A 16,628-nucleotide genomic window follows, 5' to 3' on the forward strand; every position below is an offset into this window, starting at 1 on the left:
TTCCATCGTCAAGTTAGCCATTGTTACAGAGATGGCGGCTCCCATTGCGGTTCCAGTTTGTTGTTTGAAAACACTGGGACACTCCGTTTTGCAATGCCTCGTGCTAGAGAGCTTCATGCTTCAAATACACGAGACTTTTACAGCAAAGCTGTATACCTCTACCCACCAACGGTTTCATCTCCGTGGGCAAAAACGCCAAGGCGCCAAGAATACACTTATACACTGCATGCTTTGCCCCTCCCCAGGTTTCACGTTAGTGGAGATGGCCTGGGATTTTTTTTTTGATAGATTTATGCAATGAAACAAATGAAACACTAACAGTCATTGATGATAGAGACATTTTGAACTTTTACTAGCACAGCAAAGTTCAGGTTCTTTTTCTCTTGCTGCTAATGCCAACTGTTCCCTTGATCACCTTACGCAATCTGCAGGTGTTCTGCTGCATTTCAATGCATAATAGAGACAACAAAAATGATGAAATGGTCAACCCTGTGCAATGCAGCACTCTACTAGCAATGGTACCCAACCCAGCCAAGACTGCCTGCTTGTCCTAAAACACACACATATAGAAAAACTCGCATGCAAGCAACTCGCTCCCTTTTCCACGCTTTCCCCCCCCCGACATGCTCAATGCTAGTTGGGCTGCTCTCTTAGTTCACTTTCCCGTCCTGTGTAATATCATCGCGACTCCTTTCTCCCCATGTACAGTCAGGCAGGCCTCTGTCTTCACATAATTCTAGACTCCCGCTATGCCCCGCCCCCTCCCCCCCCTCCCGAGGGAAAAACATTGTGGCCTATTTCTGTGCTTCGAAGTAATAGCACTGAACACCGATGGGTGCTCCTTCCCTTCAGTTCGCATTGCAACTGCGCAGCAGTCAGGGCTGCCAACACGCTGACATTGGTGCACGCTGATGACTTCTTGCGTACACGAGATGAAAGAGGGGTGGCACAGACACGCTGTCCTCGCCCTGTTGATCCTTGGTGCACTCCATAACATGACACCGTGGCACAGCTCTCAACCTTTACAAGCACCATCATTAAAGGATGCACTGAATAGCTAAAGTTGGCCAGGGTACAGGTAACCTAAGCTTTGACAGTCCAAGTTTCTTTTCCATTTGTGTTGTTCCAATCTTGCTTCCTATTAAGCGTTCGCTACTTTATTATGTACTCGGTAGTGGAACGAGCCAGGAGCCCAGTTATCATTGGTTGGCCCATCTTGAAACAACCATATAAACCATCACAAATATTACCATGTCTAGTGGTGTTTCTTTGCAGGTGCCTGTGGGAAAACACATTTCTCTTTGACAATGTTCACCAAATTTTTTGTTGCATCGTGTTACCCACCTCATAGTTTCCGTAACTTTCAGTGATTGTATTAATGCATAGCATTCTTTGGCTAGTCACCTCAAGTTTTGGGAAGCTTGGACAAACTTTATAACAGCGGGGCTGTTGTTACTGGCTCTAAGTTCGGTCAGAGTCCAAAGGACTCTGGTTCGGTGTTGCAGAAAACTACCCAAGAGGGATGCTGCCGCACAGCTGTCACGCAGCTGTCACAATACCCGCTAGGCAATGGAAAGACATGCGATATCAGCCGCCGCAGCACTTGAGAGGAGCGTTTAGCTGTAATACTCGCAGTACCTGCTCCGAACAAGAACGCCACATCATAGTGTGCACTCCTCATTTCGTAGGAAGAGCCACGCTGTACCCGTCACAACACCTGCTCTAACTATAAGCCACATCATAGCATGCGCCTCTCGGTTCATTCGTATAAGAGCAAGTCCTCGTGTCGTTGTGCGCATGCGCTTAGTGTCGTAGAAGAGCTCTTCGCACGGCAGCGTCTCCGCAGTGGCTTTGCGCCTTACTTGCAAAGACAACTATCACTATGGACTAAACAATGAAACTTAACTGCGTGTCCGTCAATGTTCACCTAAAGCTTCGCCATTCAAATCATGCACATGAGTGGAAGCTTCCCTGAATTTTTTTATGCGTGCTTTTCGTGTTCCAGTGGTTTTCCCTGGCGTGATAAACCACTAGTGCTTCTATGCGCCTTCCATAACAGCAACCCGAAGATGAAGCCGATATAGACAAAACTTCCCTGAACTACTTCCATTGGTGGCATGGTTCATACACTTCGATAGTGCTCAGCTCTCAGGTAGCCTTGCAAAGATTTTAAGCAAAATACAACTATATATATGCCCATTGCAGCATTTTTTTAATTGAAACTTTTTGTTGAAGTGGCTCAAAAAAATAAAAAAGAGAATTTAAAACAAAAACCATTCATCCCTCCGTCTAACGACAACGATGGTTTTTTGAAGTTTCCTCATTGTCGGCCAATCCCACACTGCGAGTATGTGCTAGTCTGGAGGTATGCACCATGTTTCCAGAGTAGCCACAGTAGCACTCAGGTATGCACTCCATAGGCCTGATGTTTCGGTTAGGAGTCTACAGCAGAAATCGGTACCTGCTGCTTGGCGTACAGTGAATACTGTTTAAATCTCAAAATAGGCCGTTAGGCCTCACGGCCTAAACCTCGCAAGCTTAAGTTAGGCCCAATGTCCAGCGGCTAACAGCCTTACAGCATACAGAGCAACGTCATTCTCACAGTATGTCGAGCTGTAGGTAACAGCTGTCGACGTTCACTTTAGCACGACGTGAGGCCTATACACGTCACTCAGGAGCTGTTGACAAGTTTCACAGGAAGCGTCTTAATTTTTTCTACTCTTCATTTACAATCATGATGATGATGATGATGATTGCTATTGGTTTCCCCTTTAAAGCGGGGTGATGACATGTCGTCTTACCAAAAAGGACTAATATAACCATGTTTTACACTCTTGGTTTATTACTAGCCCTGCTTAGGGCAGGCACAAAAGCTTATTAGGCCCAAAATACTTTTTTCCCCCTGTTACAGGTGGTAACTGTCCTAGGCTATATTCCCCTCTCTGCTTTTCGTCCACCAGCATTCTAATCTTCTTTTTGTCCCCTCGACAGCCTTGAAGTTAACTTCCTCACTGATACCCTTAAATCATCAGAGAAAGTTGGCTTTTCTGCAGTGCATTTTTGCATACAGACATCAGTGAGAGGCAGAGAGCTTCGCTTTAAAACGGTGTTGAAGGTGAGGTAAAAGCACAACAAAACCAAGAGCAAAAGAGACTCTGCCCCTCGCACTGTTGCCCAGGTGCTAAACACAACAAAACATGAAGAAAAGGGTGACACCTACATTAAAGAGTGCCATCAAAAAAAGGCAATATAAAAGCAAGCACTGCTTGGTAAACGATGCGGTCAGCTCATGGCCAGGGCTCAATGCGAATAGGGTGGTGCGCAAATCATACGCACTGCATGCCAAGTGACACCTCGGAGCACTTGCCCCCCATTATTTCTTGTTGCTGAGGCAGCACTGTTCCACCTTCAAGGTTGGACCCACACTGCCAACCACCTTTTGCACAAAATGAAGGGCCCACGTTACCTCACACAGCACTTATTGCTGCCCTCATGCTGCAACACTTCTCAAATAAGTTTGAATCTGTTAACCAGGTTGTTGCCCCTCTGGTGTGCACTTCTGAAGCCAATCCGCACAAAACACAGGCAATGGTAAAAGTAAAAACACGATCGGTTTATTCGTACATCCTTATTACAACGGCTAAACCGGAACCCATCCCGTCACACCGTGCCATCCTTGGCCTTCACTTTCTTGAGGAATGCCATGCCGTGGCTGCGCGTGTGGCTCTTCAGTTCCCTCTCAGTGTCAAAAGTGGCCAGGCACACGGAACAGCGGAGCCCGTCATCACTGGCCGCCTCGACGTTGCTACCGGCCACCACGACGACCCCCGGCTTCACTTCCGCCTTCTCCACTCTGTGCACCCCGCGCAAGTGTTTCCTCAACGAGGGCTCCACCACGTAGCACAGGCCACATTCGGGGCACTGGAATGTCTCCTGGTTGGCCGGCTTGTGGGCCTTGATGTGGTCCCGAAACGCGGACGCGTCACTGCTCTCAAAGCCGCACTTGGCGCACACTTTGGCACTGCTGGGCGGCTTTTCTGGCGGCTTCTCCGCTGAGGAAGCGGCCTGCCACGAGAGATCACAAAGAGCACAAAAAATGGTTTGAGTAAAAAGAACATGACGTGAACATATCAAACGCAACTTTCTAGCAACGGACATTGAAGTCAAAGGTTAACATTTAGCGATTACTCACACTTAGATTATTTCTCGCTTGCCTGAATAGGATATTTTAGATTTTTCCCCCTCTACCAAGATTAGTACTAAAAACAATTTTTTAAGTTATGAGTTGCATAAAGGCTGGCAAAAGTCATTCAGGTCTCCTTTGTGCAATCGAAGGCAACAATTTTAAGTGTGAAGTCAGTTTTTCTTTTTTATTGCTAGGTGTACTAAGACAATAAAACGTTTGAGTGGAACGGAATGTGGATATTTTGAAGAGAGGGACAGCTTGAATACTAAATGAAATGCCAAGTATATTTGTCAGCTCGTTGTTCTTTTGTAAAAGTTATATTTAGTGTTACTTAAAATAGTTAAGATCATCCTCATCATCAACAACAACAGCCTGTTCAGGTCAACTGGAGGACAAAGGCCTCTCCTATTGACGTCCAACCGCTCCTGTCCTGCGCTGACATGTAACATAATTTACGACACTCTCTGGAGGCGATAAATGTGAATGGGAAAAAAGACAAGCCAGCATCTGTAATTGCATTTTAATGATCGCCAATATCTGACACTACATGTAACATCAATTCCCAGAGAAGTTTTGAGGCTATCAGGAGGTTTACCAGTTGGTACCATACAAAATATTTGTGGTGTGGCCACATCAACAGCCAGAACACAACATGAAAAAAAAAAATACTGTACATAAAATTACTGAATAGAATACAAAGACAATAACAAGAACCATTCAATTCATATTTTTTAATTCAGAATACAGTCGGACCCCTCAACAACGAAACCACCGGGGAAAAGCAAAAAAATGCTTTTGTGAGGATGAAACAAACGGCTAAGAAAACGGCAGCAAAACCGAACATTTATTTTTGAAATTCGCTTATATTCCTTTTACGACCTTACCTTGCAGCAACTACACAGCGCAGCTCTCCCACTACAAGAACTGGTTCATTACTAGTCGTCAACGTTCACACCCCTAACGACCGCATGTCAACCATGTCAAAACACCCCGCGGATTTGCCTTCTCTGCCCGTTTTTCTCCTTGGTCTTCAGCACTGAGCATGCAAGCAAAGTTCAGCTTCTTCCGCTGACAAACTTTGCCGCACAGTGGCACCTCGTTGCTCCAATGCTGTTCACAAACCCAAGTGAGCACTGCTTTGTCAACATCCGGAAAGGCCGCAGCCATCTAAGGAGTGGAGGCCTTGCTTTTCAAAATGGTAGAGAGCGAGCTGTACCATATTTACACAATTGTAGGTCGACTCAAGTATAGGTCGACCGCCCAAAAAACTGCACTGCATCTCTCTTTCTCTTAAAAAAAAAAAAAAAAAAAAGAGCACCGCCTCAAAAATTGTATCACAAAGAGAAGCTCTTCCGTCAACTACCCTACGGCGGCTCTTCTATCAATGATTGATGCTCCCACAAGAGCCATACGCTCGTGGTGCGCACAGTAGATGTTAAAAAAGAAAAGCTTTTGTATAGGCACGCGGAATAGCCATGCGTTGTGGGTTGAGCGAAAAACTTTATTCGCAATTATGAGAACACATTCGCTGCGAAATGACAACCATTGAAGCAAGTGGCAGTGGCCACTGCTGTGCGACACCAAAACGAACAACATGGTGGCTGACGAAAGCCGCCACTCACGATTTACTTTTATTCGTGAGCACGTTACTCGCATTCAAGAAGCGTTTTGTTTGTCTCTAATAAACAAAATGAGTATTAGCGAATCCCTTGATTCAATGCACGGCGCTAACGTAGCCACAATCACATCACATGGTTCAGAGCACTTTTGAAAGCAATGGTGGGAGGTTAGTCGCTCTAAGTACAGTGGACAAAGGGCACAGATCGGGAACGCCAACTGTCAAAGTCAACATCACCTTTATTGACGCCAGTATGTTATCATCATCACCACCAGCCTATCTACGCCCACTGCAGGGCAAAGGCCTCTCCCATTATTCTCCAATTACCTCGGTCCTGTGCCAACTGTGACCAATTTATCCCCACAAACTTCTTGATCTCATCTGCCCATCTAACTTTCTGCCGCCCCCAGCTACGCTTGCCTTCTCTAGGGAACCACTCTGTTACCCTTAATGACCAGCGGTTATCTTGCCTTCACATTACACGCCCTGCCCACGTCCATTTCTTCTTAATATCTACTAATAGTATGTCCTTAACACGTGTTTGTTCCATGACCCACTCCGCTCTCTTCTTGTCCCTTAATGTTACACCTACCATCTTCGGCTCCATTGCCCGCCGAGTCGTTTTCAATTTAATTTGAACCCTCTTAGTGAGCCTCCAAGTTTCTGCCCCGTAGGTGAGTACCGGCAAGATGCAGCTGTCATTCACTTTCTTCTTCAGGGACAATGGTAGGCTGCCATTCATTATCTGAGAATGCCTGCCGAATGCACTCCACCCCATTCTTACCCTTCTAATTATCCCTGCCTCATGGTTGGGATCCGGGGTCACAACTTGGCCTAAGTGGATATATTCACTTACCACTTCCACTGCCTCGCCACCTATCTCAAACCGCTGTGCTGTCCCGAGGTTATTGATCATTACTTTAGATTTCTGCGTATTAATTTTCAGGCCCATGGTTCTACTCTGTTTGTCCAGTGCAATAAGCATGCTTTGCAATTCATCCCCCGAGGTACTTAGCAAGGCAACGTCATCAGCAAATCTGAGGTTACTCAGGCATTCTCCATTAACCCTTACTCCCATCTGTTCCCAATCCAATGTTCTGAATACTTCTTGTAAACATGCTGTTAGTAACATTGGAGAGATTGTGTCTCCTTGTCTGATGCCTTTCCTTATAGGTATTTCACTGCTCTCCTTATGGAGGATGATGGTAGCTGTGGACTCATTGTACATATCCTCTAGTATTCTTACATAATGCTCGTCTACACCCTGGTTCCGTAATGCCTGAATGACTGCTGAGGTTTCGACCGAGTCAAATGCTTCTCATAATTTATGAAGGCTATATATAGGGGTCCAGTATACTCAGCGCACTTCTCTAAGTTGTCACTCTCATGTGCCGCATTTTTTATCATTCTATCACCTGAGTGATGGTGTAAATATGGTTCATTGTTGAATAGCCTGCTTGTTCTTTAGGTTGACGCCAGTATGTATGCAATGGTAAACTAATATGCTTTGCTTCGACCATAACCACCTCGTAGCACCCTTGATTTATCGTTTCTCTTGCTGTTACTAGCGGTACATGGTTGGACTTTAAAGGGGCCCTAAACAGGGTTCCAAAAGTTGCGATTTTACGTCCGCAATCCTGCCGCAAAAATGGTTTAAAAGCGTTCAGTATTAGCCAAGTTATCGTTCATTAAAAAGGGCCCGCAACAAGGCCTGGCGCATTTCCTCTTTCACCGTGCCTCCAAAGCACTGTGGAAGCGGAGACATCACCGACCAGGCGCAAGACCACCTAGAGAAACAAGGTTGGTTCGAGAAGCGCGCAGCCATTGGCTCTGCTCGGCGGTACGTCACGCTTCTTTTTCTAGCAGACGACGGCCAAGCTCCGCCTACTCCGCTACCGCTCAGCGGGGTCAGTCGGTGGCCAGCCCGCATCGAACGGCTCCTCACGCCGGCCAAGCCCGCGTCGGCAGAAATGAGCGGAAACGAGCAGAAACGAGCGTTTGAAGGCAAGATAGGGGGCTTCCAAACATAACATGCTCGCTAAGACAATAATTGAAGATTGCCACCGATGACTATATAGCAGCTCGCTAGCGTTTCGGCATGCGGCGCTGTCGCGGTGAACTCGTCCCACCGAGGTCTGGGAAAAAACTTAGCATCACCGCAGTTATCCAGACACTGCTTTGCGAGGCCACGACGATGACGATCCCCCGCGCAATCTTTCACTGCACTATCACCCCTTTTCACGTATTTGCAAACTGATTTTCAGCAATAGTCCCACTCTGGCGGGCAGTGATAAGTTTTAGCTGCTGCGGTGTATGCCGTATCGTGCATACACCGCACAGGGGGCTGCTTGTCGACCGTGCAGGCAGATGCTTGCCGTGGTCGCAGAGATGCTCCGTGTTTTTCAGCATTTTTCATAGCTTGTAAACGACGCGTTATACCTACAAACTCAGCTAAGCTCGTGCAACGAATGGAGACGATCTACATTCGTCCGTGCCACCGGTGCAGGACGAATACGCCGTGCCGCCGGTGCAGGAGTGTCGTGCGCAACCGCGTTTCCCCCAGAGGCGGGAACGCTGATTGGATACAGCATTTACCGGGGCCCACCAATAGCGCAGCCGTACTGTTGAGAGCTTCATGCGTCACAGGGTGCATCACAAGCAGTCTGTCGAGGAAGCGGTAGGTGAGCAAGGAAGAAAGAAAGCATCTTTGTTGCGTGTTTGTGCGGCCCCTGCTTTACGCAGAGGTGTAATATTTGGTATACATTGTCGTGAAGGAGTACTCTAGCGATTGCGCGATTGAAATGGCGACCTTCAGAAGCCTATTTAGGGCCCCTTTAAATTCTAAGTCGACCCCCCAACATTGGATTAAAAAGGGTCAACCTACAATCGTGTAAATACAATACGTGGTTCTAAACTCATCCTCTTTTCCTCCACTTGGGCAACTGGCTCGGGAAACGAATGTTGCCTTATCTTGTAGCGATAAAAACTTCCACTTCTGAGCTGGCGGAAGCATCTTATCGATAGCACATGTGCCGGTCGCCACACACACAACGAACCACGGTGTAAAAAATGGGCGTTGATTTTCCACTCCTGGCTCCCCTCCACGTGGGCTGCTTGCAGGCTGCCAGAGGCAAAAGCCGGTCATTCGTTCTCGAGTAACTCTATGAGTCACTTCCGGCGATTTTTCTTGATTTTCTCAGTTTTCTCAGGTCGAGCAAACTCTGGCTCCCCGTGGGCTGCCAGAACTGCCAGGACATCTGTGGTCTAGCAGCCAGCTGGCTTCAGCCTGGAAGCTAGCAGATGACGCTGCTAGCAAACGACAAAAAATTGACTAGCGTGGCACGGCCAGTTTCAACATAACATTTGAGTTGTTTAGTCATTCCGGGTTTTAACCCTTAAAGTTGCTTTAATTAATATGCAAGTTAACTTTGCAAGCAGACCATTCCACTTTATTAAAACTTTGGAGTAGGATACAGCATGTTTTAATTAGAATATGCAGCTTTTTCTTTTTTCGTTTGAAAATTACGATGCAATACGACAGCTCCCCACGTAAGAAGCTGCCACTCATTTTCAGTTAAGCTTGCGTTAAACACAGCTAGTGCTTTTCAGCTCACAGACGAGGGCAGCATTCCGATGTTAGACGAAAGCATAGATGCCTTGCGTTAGTTCAGGTAAACCTTCTTTCGCATGAACATAGGCTGTCCGCACGCGAAGCCTTTGATTGAATGTTTTCGTTTAGGGCGCCTGCAAACGGTGCCAGCAGCCCCTCAAGAAACGGCGTCGGAAAGTGCATCCATCAGAAGAACTTCGTTTGTGGCGTACATCCTCTTTTCAGCTGACGCACATAAATACCAGAGGAACAACTTGGGAAAAGATGCAAACAAAGTGGTAAGTGCAGGATGTTCCAGCGAAGGGCCACACACACAACGAACCACGGTTCGGTTCGGAAAGGACATCTTCCAAGGGATGATGAAGATTTCGCAAGTCGAAAAGGAATGGATGCCCAGCGATGGCAAGTGGTTGCAGAAATGAGTCCAAGCCACTGCGGCATGCTCCCTTCCAGCTTCGGGAAGAGGCCCGCCTGGATCGAGTGCGTCGACGAAAGCAGCGGTAGCACTGCTAGCGCTGCTAGCGCATCTTTAGGTTGTCCAACATTTTATGAAGTGAAACCATACATAGCAGGCAACCGAAGAAAAGGTTCTTCCCTTCAGTGCCCACTGCGGTTGGGCTTGCCTGATTCTTGATTTTTTGGTTTCAGGTATACACCAAGGCGCTTATGACGCAACCTTTTGTCCGAGAGCAAACTTCTGGCAGCCCACCGGTTTCCAGAACGCCCGTAAATCGACGAGGCCCAATATGTGCAACGAATGCATGCGTTCTATACAGTGGTAGCTAGCTAGGCTAGCCCAAGACGTGCCACGAGTCACCACCCTGACCACCCTGTGTCACCCCCTGGTGCTGTCATATGAGAGTGCCTCCACGGTCGCCTGCTGCACAATCTTTTTTGTAAACAAATATGGCGGCAGCCATGTAAGCGCGCCGTGCAGAATTCACACAATTTTAGTCTACAAAAAATGCATTTGAGCACTTTTTTGTCACTGTTAGCCTCAAACTGGTCGATAACATTCCGACAGGACTTGCAGAGAATTTTGTTAATCCGGGATCGCTGCCAAAAACATTTCGTTGTCGAGAGATATGAAATACATGGGATTCTATGGAGATTCGCTGGGGTTCCGAAAACATTTCGCTACCATGAGATTTCGTTATCATGGGGCTTGACTGTATTAGTACACCCTTGCTGTTTTTTTCATCTAGCGGTGAGTGCTTAACGATTAAAATAAAAATATTTTTTCACTGAAAAGGTAAGCCTCACGTCCGCGAATATTGAGAAGCTGCTTAATTAAGGTACCATGCAGACAAACCCCTCATTTAATTTGAAAGAACTACACTTTCACAACTCACTCAACAAAATTCCAGTCCTGAAAGATGTTTTTTTTTAACTGGAAAAAGAAAAAAGATAATTAATATTGAAATTACTTCAAAACTCATGCTACACGACGTCAGCAGTGCCACAATATAGGGAATACTAAAAACAGTTACCCTTTAGTTAACTTCACCTTGGTATTCAAGTGATACAATCGGATGGAATTACAGGCAGTTAACTCCACCTTGGTATTCAAGTGATACAATCGGATGTAATTACAGGCACCAATGTAATTTGACGGTGGCTCTGATTGGTAGCTGCCAATTGCACAACGAATTCATGTGACGTAACAAGGACCAGCGCAAATATGGCTGAGGAGTTGCAAGTGCTTCATCTCCTTTCCCTAATACAGCGTAATCCAGTTATAACAATACCGGATATAACAATATATCGCTTATAACAATCAAATTCCTTAGATTTCTCAAATTTCCCATTGCCCCTATGCAAAAATAAACTATATATGACGGTACAATTATTGGTGACATATTGGATACAATTACAGGTGTGGAAGTGCTTTAGTTTCCTGGGGCAGCTCAGGGAGCAGGAATAATGCTGTTATGAAGCAGCGTTGGAGCTCAGCTGTAAAAGGGTAGTTTTGGAGCAGCTTTGGAGCAACAAAAGGCAAATTTCCGAGCAGTTTATGTCTGTTTGGCAGCAGATTCCAAATGTCATTTATTTGCAATTTTTCACTTATGAGAAACACACACACACGAAAAAAAAAAAAAAAAAGAAAAAAAAAAGAATTAAATGGCTTTTACTCAACATTCAGTCACTACCGAGCAGACCCCTTTTTCGACAAGTTGGAAAAATATACGTTCCCAGAAATAAAGCATCACAGCTGACAGAGCAATCCCCAAGAAGAAAACTAGAGATAAGCGATGCTTTAAACAGCAGCACCTAGCTAGACTTCAGACGAGTGAAAAATAACGCCATTACAGCCACGAGAAACAACTAAGAGAAGACCAGAGCTAGGCGAAATGGTCTGTCTTGTACCTAGGATAGAAGGTTTACCTTCATTCTACACTTAACGAGACTTATAGACAAAAAAAACCTGAGCGAGAAAGAAATTAAGAGGAGAAAAACTAGGAGGAAACTAGAGATAATCTGAACTAAACCCGACTAGATTCCAGAGAAAGTAAAATTAATTAAATGTTCATGTTCACAAAAAACAAAGAAAAAAAAAATATCCTAGCATATTATTCGGATTAATGACCAACTAATATACATGCTTCTAACTAAGCAAAAATACTGTGCAGGTGCATCGTGTAGTTTATCCAAACAACGAATGTACCAGTGTTTATCAACCTGTTTTTTCGAGCGTACACAGCTGGCTTACCGGAGGTAGAATGGGGGAGAGGACGCCCCGCCCGCCCCCCCGGCCACTCCCCCACTACGCAAAAAACAGGCGGCATTGGGCAAGCAAGCCTAAGCAGCTGATTACTTGCAGGTAGTTGCTAGCTTGACAAAATGTCCCCTCTCACTTGTGCCAGGGCATCGCCTGTTATCTCATCCTAGTCGACAGGGCACGGTGGCGGCATCTAACTTTTGGAACGGCAAGCGCACTCGCAATAAAATGAAATGGCGAGGGTCCAAATGAAAAGTAAAACTTTTTGTTTTTTTGCTTTTGACAATAAGCGAAAAGATTGCAATGACGGCTGGCGCTGACGTGCGCATTTTACGCGTACCCAAGGTCACTCCCAAGTACCGTGAAACAGCGCCGCCACTTGGAGACAAGAAAATTGTGACGAAAAACTCCAAGCTCCGAGCATCCTGTAGGGAGTTCCACCAGAGCGCGCCACGTTGTGAATAATACCTAAACGAATGAGTGCCTACTGCTCCCTGCTCAATGCAACTGGCATTGAACATCACCTCACTGTTGCCTCACATCTTGCGGCGCCGTACGCTTTAAAGCCGTTTTGGTGCAATTCTGCCTTTGGAGCAGGATGGAGCAAGAAAAGTGGATGGGAGCAGCGTGGAGGAAATGGAGCAGCACTTCCACCCCTGCAATTATATAATGCTAGATGACCCAAAGGTGTTTACCACAAAAATTCTGAGAGTTTGGTAAAAATTGAAAAACTTTGAAGAGAATGGTGCTAATTGTTGCAAGTTCCACAAACGAACTGCTGTGGAGAACTGCATGAGGGGGAATTATCGTATTTACTCGCGTAATGAACCCACTTACGTAATGAACCCTCCCCCCACTTTTCTTGTTGAGAATTTACTTTTTTGTCACTTTGAATAAAAAATGCAGCGGAATTGTTTTTATTTCAGCATGGTTGCTGATGCTGTAGGCGATTGCAGTAACTTGATATCGCGCTACAGTACGTGCAGAAATGCTAAAAACGCACTCAAAAAAAAAAAATCTCAAGTGTAGTCGGAGACATGGCGAGGCTTACAATTTAAAATTGCACGCTTGCGGTGCGCCACCTGTTGAACGCAAAACAAACCTTCTTGCGCCATAAAAACGTTGCGGTGTGCGAACAATGCACAAAACGTACTCCGCTCTCCTTCCCTGCTCTTTGCTGTTTGGCCTGGTTCCACCGGTGTGCGAACAAAGCACTAAACGCACTCCGCACTCCTCTGTTCTTGCTGTTACGCGACTCGCCATATTGCTCCGTGGTTTTGTTGTTCCACTGTGTTCCAACCTTTTTTTGTGCTCCTAGTGCACGGCGTTTCAAACTACGGTGGTGGAGCATGCGTTGCACATGGAAATACTGCAACTGTGTGGCGCTTCAGTGTTGACCGAGTGCGTGCAGGCTACGGGCGAAAACAAGATGATTTCGGGCGGTGAACAGTGGTCGCCGTGTGTTTCGTGGGCCCAAAGAAGGGAAGTTTGCTGGTGTCAGAAAAGAAATTCTGGAGTGCCTTGACGGCACGGAAGACAGTGCCGACAACAAAAGTGCGGCCGCAAGCGACTTCAGTGAAGAGGGAAGCTCCATGGCGAAGGGCGACGATGGCGAGTTGCGAATAAATTATAAATTTCATTACATAATTACCAACGTGTTCTTACGAAAATGATAAGGCCCTGACAGCGCTTCTCTTAGCAACTTTATTGTATGAAATTTGAACTTATAAAAATCTGTTGCAATCTTTTTTCCCGCATAATGAACCCTCCCCCCAAATTAATGCCGAATTTTCTGGAAAAAATGTGGGTTCATTACGCGAGTAAATACGGTACATGCGACCTTTGGAATCAAGCACTTTCGTCATCACAATCACATAGATTGCGCCGACTAAGCACAATGGCACAAGGCGATATCTCTTGCGGTTTATACGGTGTTTCAGGCGACACCAACCTGGACCTGACTCTTGCTCAACATTACCCTCATCTCGAATTGCAGAGACTACCCGATACTTTGGAGAGCGACCATACCATTCTGCCACTCACTCTTCGCTGCCTTCCCTTCAAGTGTAAAATCGGTCATGCTACTCTCACCGATAGGTCCTCATTCCGAAAGAATCCCACCTCCCTGCCCGATGACATCACGGGTCTCAAAGAATAGACATCGCAGCTCCTCTCCTTGGTCCGGAAGTACACAACCATTATCACCTTCATGACAGCCAATCCCTCTGTGGATGCCCATCTCGCATATTTGTGGGCAACTTGACGAGGCTTAGTAAACTGCTGGAAGATGCGCAAACATTATCGCTCACTAAAGCGCCGCATCGCTGAAGTCACCCAGCGTGCCGCGGAGTATGCTCAAACCCTACAGTCTTAAAATTGGCACTTATTTTGTGATGAGCTGCACAGTAAACTTACCACCAAGTGTGAGTGGCATATTCTAAGACATCTGCTGGGCTCAAACCCCTCCAAGACTGCCACGTATCCCGACATTCAACATGTAATTTCATAGCTACCCCAACCCCCAGCCCACCTTCTAGACACCCTACGCATGAAGTTTTTGGTCCCCTGCAAACTGCTATCTCCTCTATCCGATGGCTACATGGGTACTGTGAACCCTGCGCTCAATGCCCCTTTCACGATTCGAGAATTGCAGTATGCCCTCGCCCACATTAGGCGCAATACCACCCCCGGAAAAGATCGAATAACCAACAAGACCTTGCGAAATCTCGACAGAGACACCCTCAACTCCCTCCTTACCCTCTTCAACAAGCACTGGGCAGCCGGCACCCTCCCTCCTCAGTGGCACCCTGCCGACACCACTCTCATCCCGAAATAGCACAAACTAATCTCCAATAATAATCTTCGCCCTATTTCCCTCCCTCATGCCCGGGTAAACTCTTCGAGCACCTCATTCACTCCTGACTTACGACATCCTTGGAGGACGATGACCTCTATCCCCACACCATGTTTGGGTTTCGAGCACACCTGTCTACCCGAGATGTGCTTTTACAACTTGAGCAAATTGTTGAAAATTTAACTCTTTCGTTACCGCAGGAAATTGACCAATTTTGAAGGGTCTAACAAAACACTTTTTTGTGCTATACATTATGATTAGGCACACATTGCAGTGGCATAAAATGCATATTATTCCACGTGCTTTCCAACGACACCAGTTTTAATAATGTTTTCCTAAATAATGATAGGGAAAAAAAATTATCGAATTCGAAATTTTTGTCCACGCGTCGAAGAAAATAAGAAAAAGTAAGTTGTGTATAATAAACGACCAGTAGTAGAAAAAATTTAGAATATACATTCCGTAAAGTAGACATTTCAAAAACCCGTCCTAGAAAAAAAAATTGAGTTGCGCAGTACAATTTGTCAGATATAAAAGAAAATGCTAGCCCACGTGGTGCCCGTGACATGTGGTGAAGCCCAACCTCTATTTCAAATTTTTCTATTTTGGATGGTTCTCTAGAAGAACTCTGGTGGTTTGGCATTATTCAAGGCCCAAATTAGCCTCCACGTGATGTAGAAACACCTTGTCAATGATTATGACCGGCACAATATTAAAGGCAAGCAAGCGATGTGAAAAAATCCGCTTGGAGTTGAGAACCAAACACTTTGGTGAATGCTTGTTGACGTTCTGATGATCACTTATCAGTCAGAACTTTCATTTGCGGTTTATTATCATGTTCTGACTCACTATGGTAGCCCTGCTTGCAGGAATAAGGTATGACGCGCTAGAATCATGCCCAGCAAGCTTTCACCAAGCCACCGTCGGGCTGTGAAGCGAGTTCACCACTACGAGCCTACTACATTGCAGCGCCATCTAACAATTTTGAAAAGAAACAAATACAAGGTTGTTGGAGACTTCGTCAGAATAGACAGTACTACTAAAAAGTGATACTAGACCTCCAGAAATACCATCGTTTGAAACCGAAACTGGCCGGTGAACACCTGGCGGTGTTCAAGGCCAATTGGAAGCGTTCTCCTCGTCTGAACTGATACCCGACGACTTGGTGTTGTCGTTTGACTTTCAGCGGAAGCTCTTATCGCACAAGCAAGGCGTAGATAAAGTGGAAGCGCAAGCGGCATGCTTGTTTTGAGGAGCAGTAGCGGGCAACGGAGGCGCATGGCAAATGAGCTTGTAGTTGGGTAACTGCGTACTAGCGCCAAATATGAATTTCGCACTACAAAAACGAAACCGAAACTGCTGGAAACTGGTTGAAAATGGCAGGCACACTTGGTACACATGCGGCGGACCATCAGAAATAAGCTTTGGGAGAATAAAGCTGCCCTTTGTCCGAACCAAAGATCATTAGTGAATAGCTGGCCCCATTTTCAAGCAATTATCACCTCTCAACGCCGTCGGATTACAAAGCTGACCACATTATTTGGTATTTGACTTGCCAGGAGCCTTCTGACAAAAAAATATTATGGTAATGCAGCCTAACCACGATCTGCATCCTTTTTTCAAGTGCAGCAGCCACGCCCC

General features: G+C 46.0%; 1 protein-coding gene across 3 annotated transcripts in view; it reads right to left on the reverse strand.

Annotated features, from left to right (window-relative positions):
* Positions 1–3,592: 3,592 nt before the first annotated feature.
* The window catches only part of LOC144169631 (zinc finger protein 532-like), a 54,098-nt gene continuing 41,062 nt past the window's right edge, over positions 3,593–16,628 (reverse strand). For all 3 annotated transcript variants that reach the window (XM_077698887.1, XM_077698886.1, XM_077698888.1), the window contains one exon: positions 3,593–4,065. In XM_077698887.1, the coding sequence (XP_077555013.1) occupies positions 3,661–4,065 (405 nt within the window). In that variant the 3' untranslated portion in view covers positions 3,593–3,660. The remainder of the gene's footprint in view (positions 4,066–16,628) is intronic.

Source organism: Haemaphysalis longicornis, unplaced genomic scaffold (genome assembly GCF_048455015.1).
Source record: "Haemaphysalis longicornis isolate Haplotype H1 unplaced genomic scaffold, Haemaphysalis longicornis Haplotype H1 scaffold_2, whole genome shotgun sequence".
NCBI lineage: Eukaryota > Metazoa > Arthropoda > Arachnida > Ixodida > Ixodidae > Haemaphysalis > Haemaphysalis longicornis.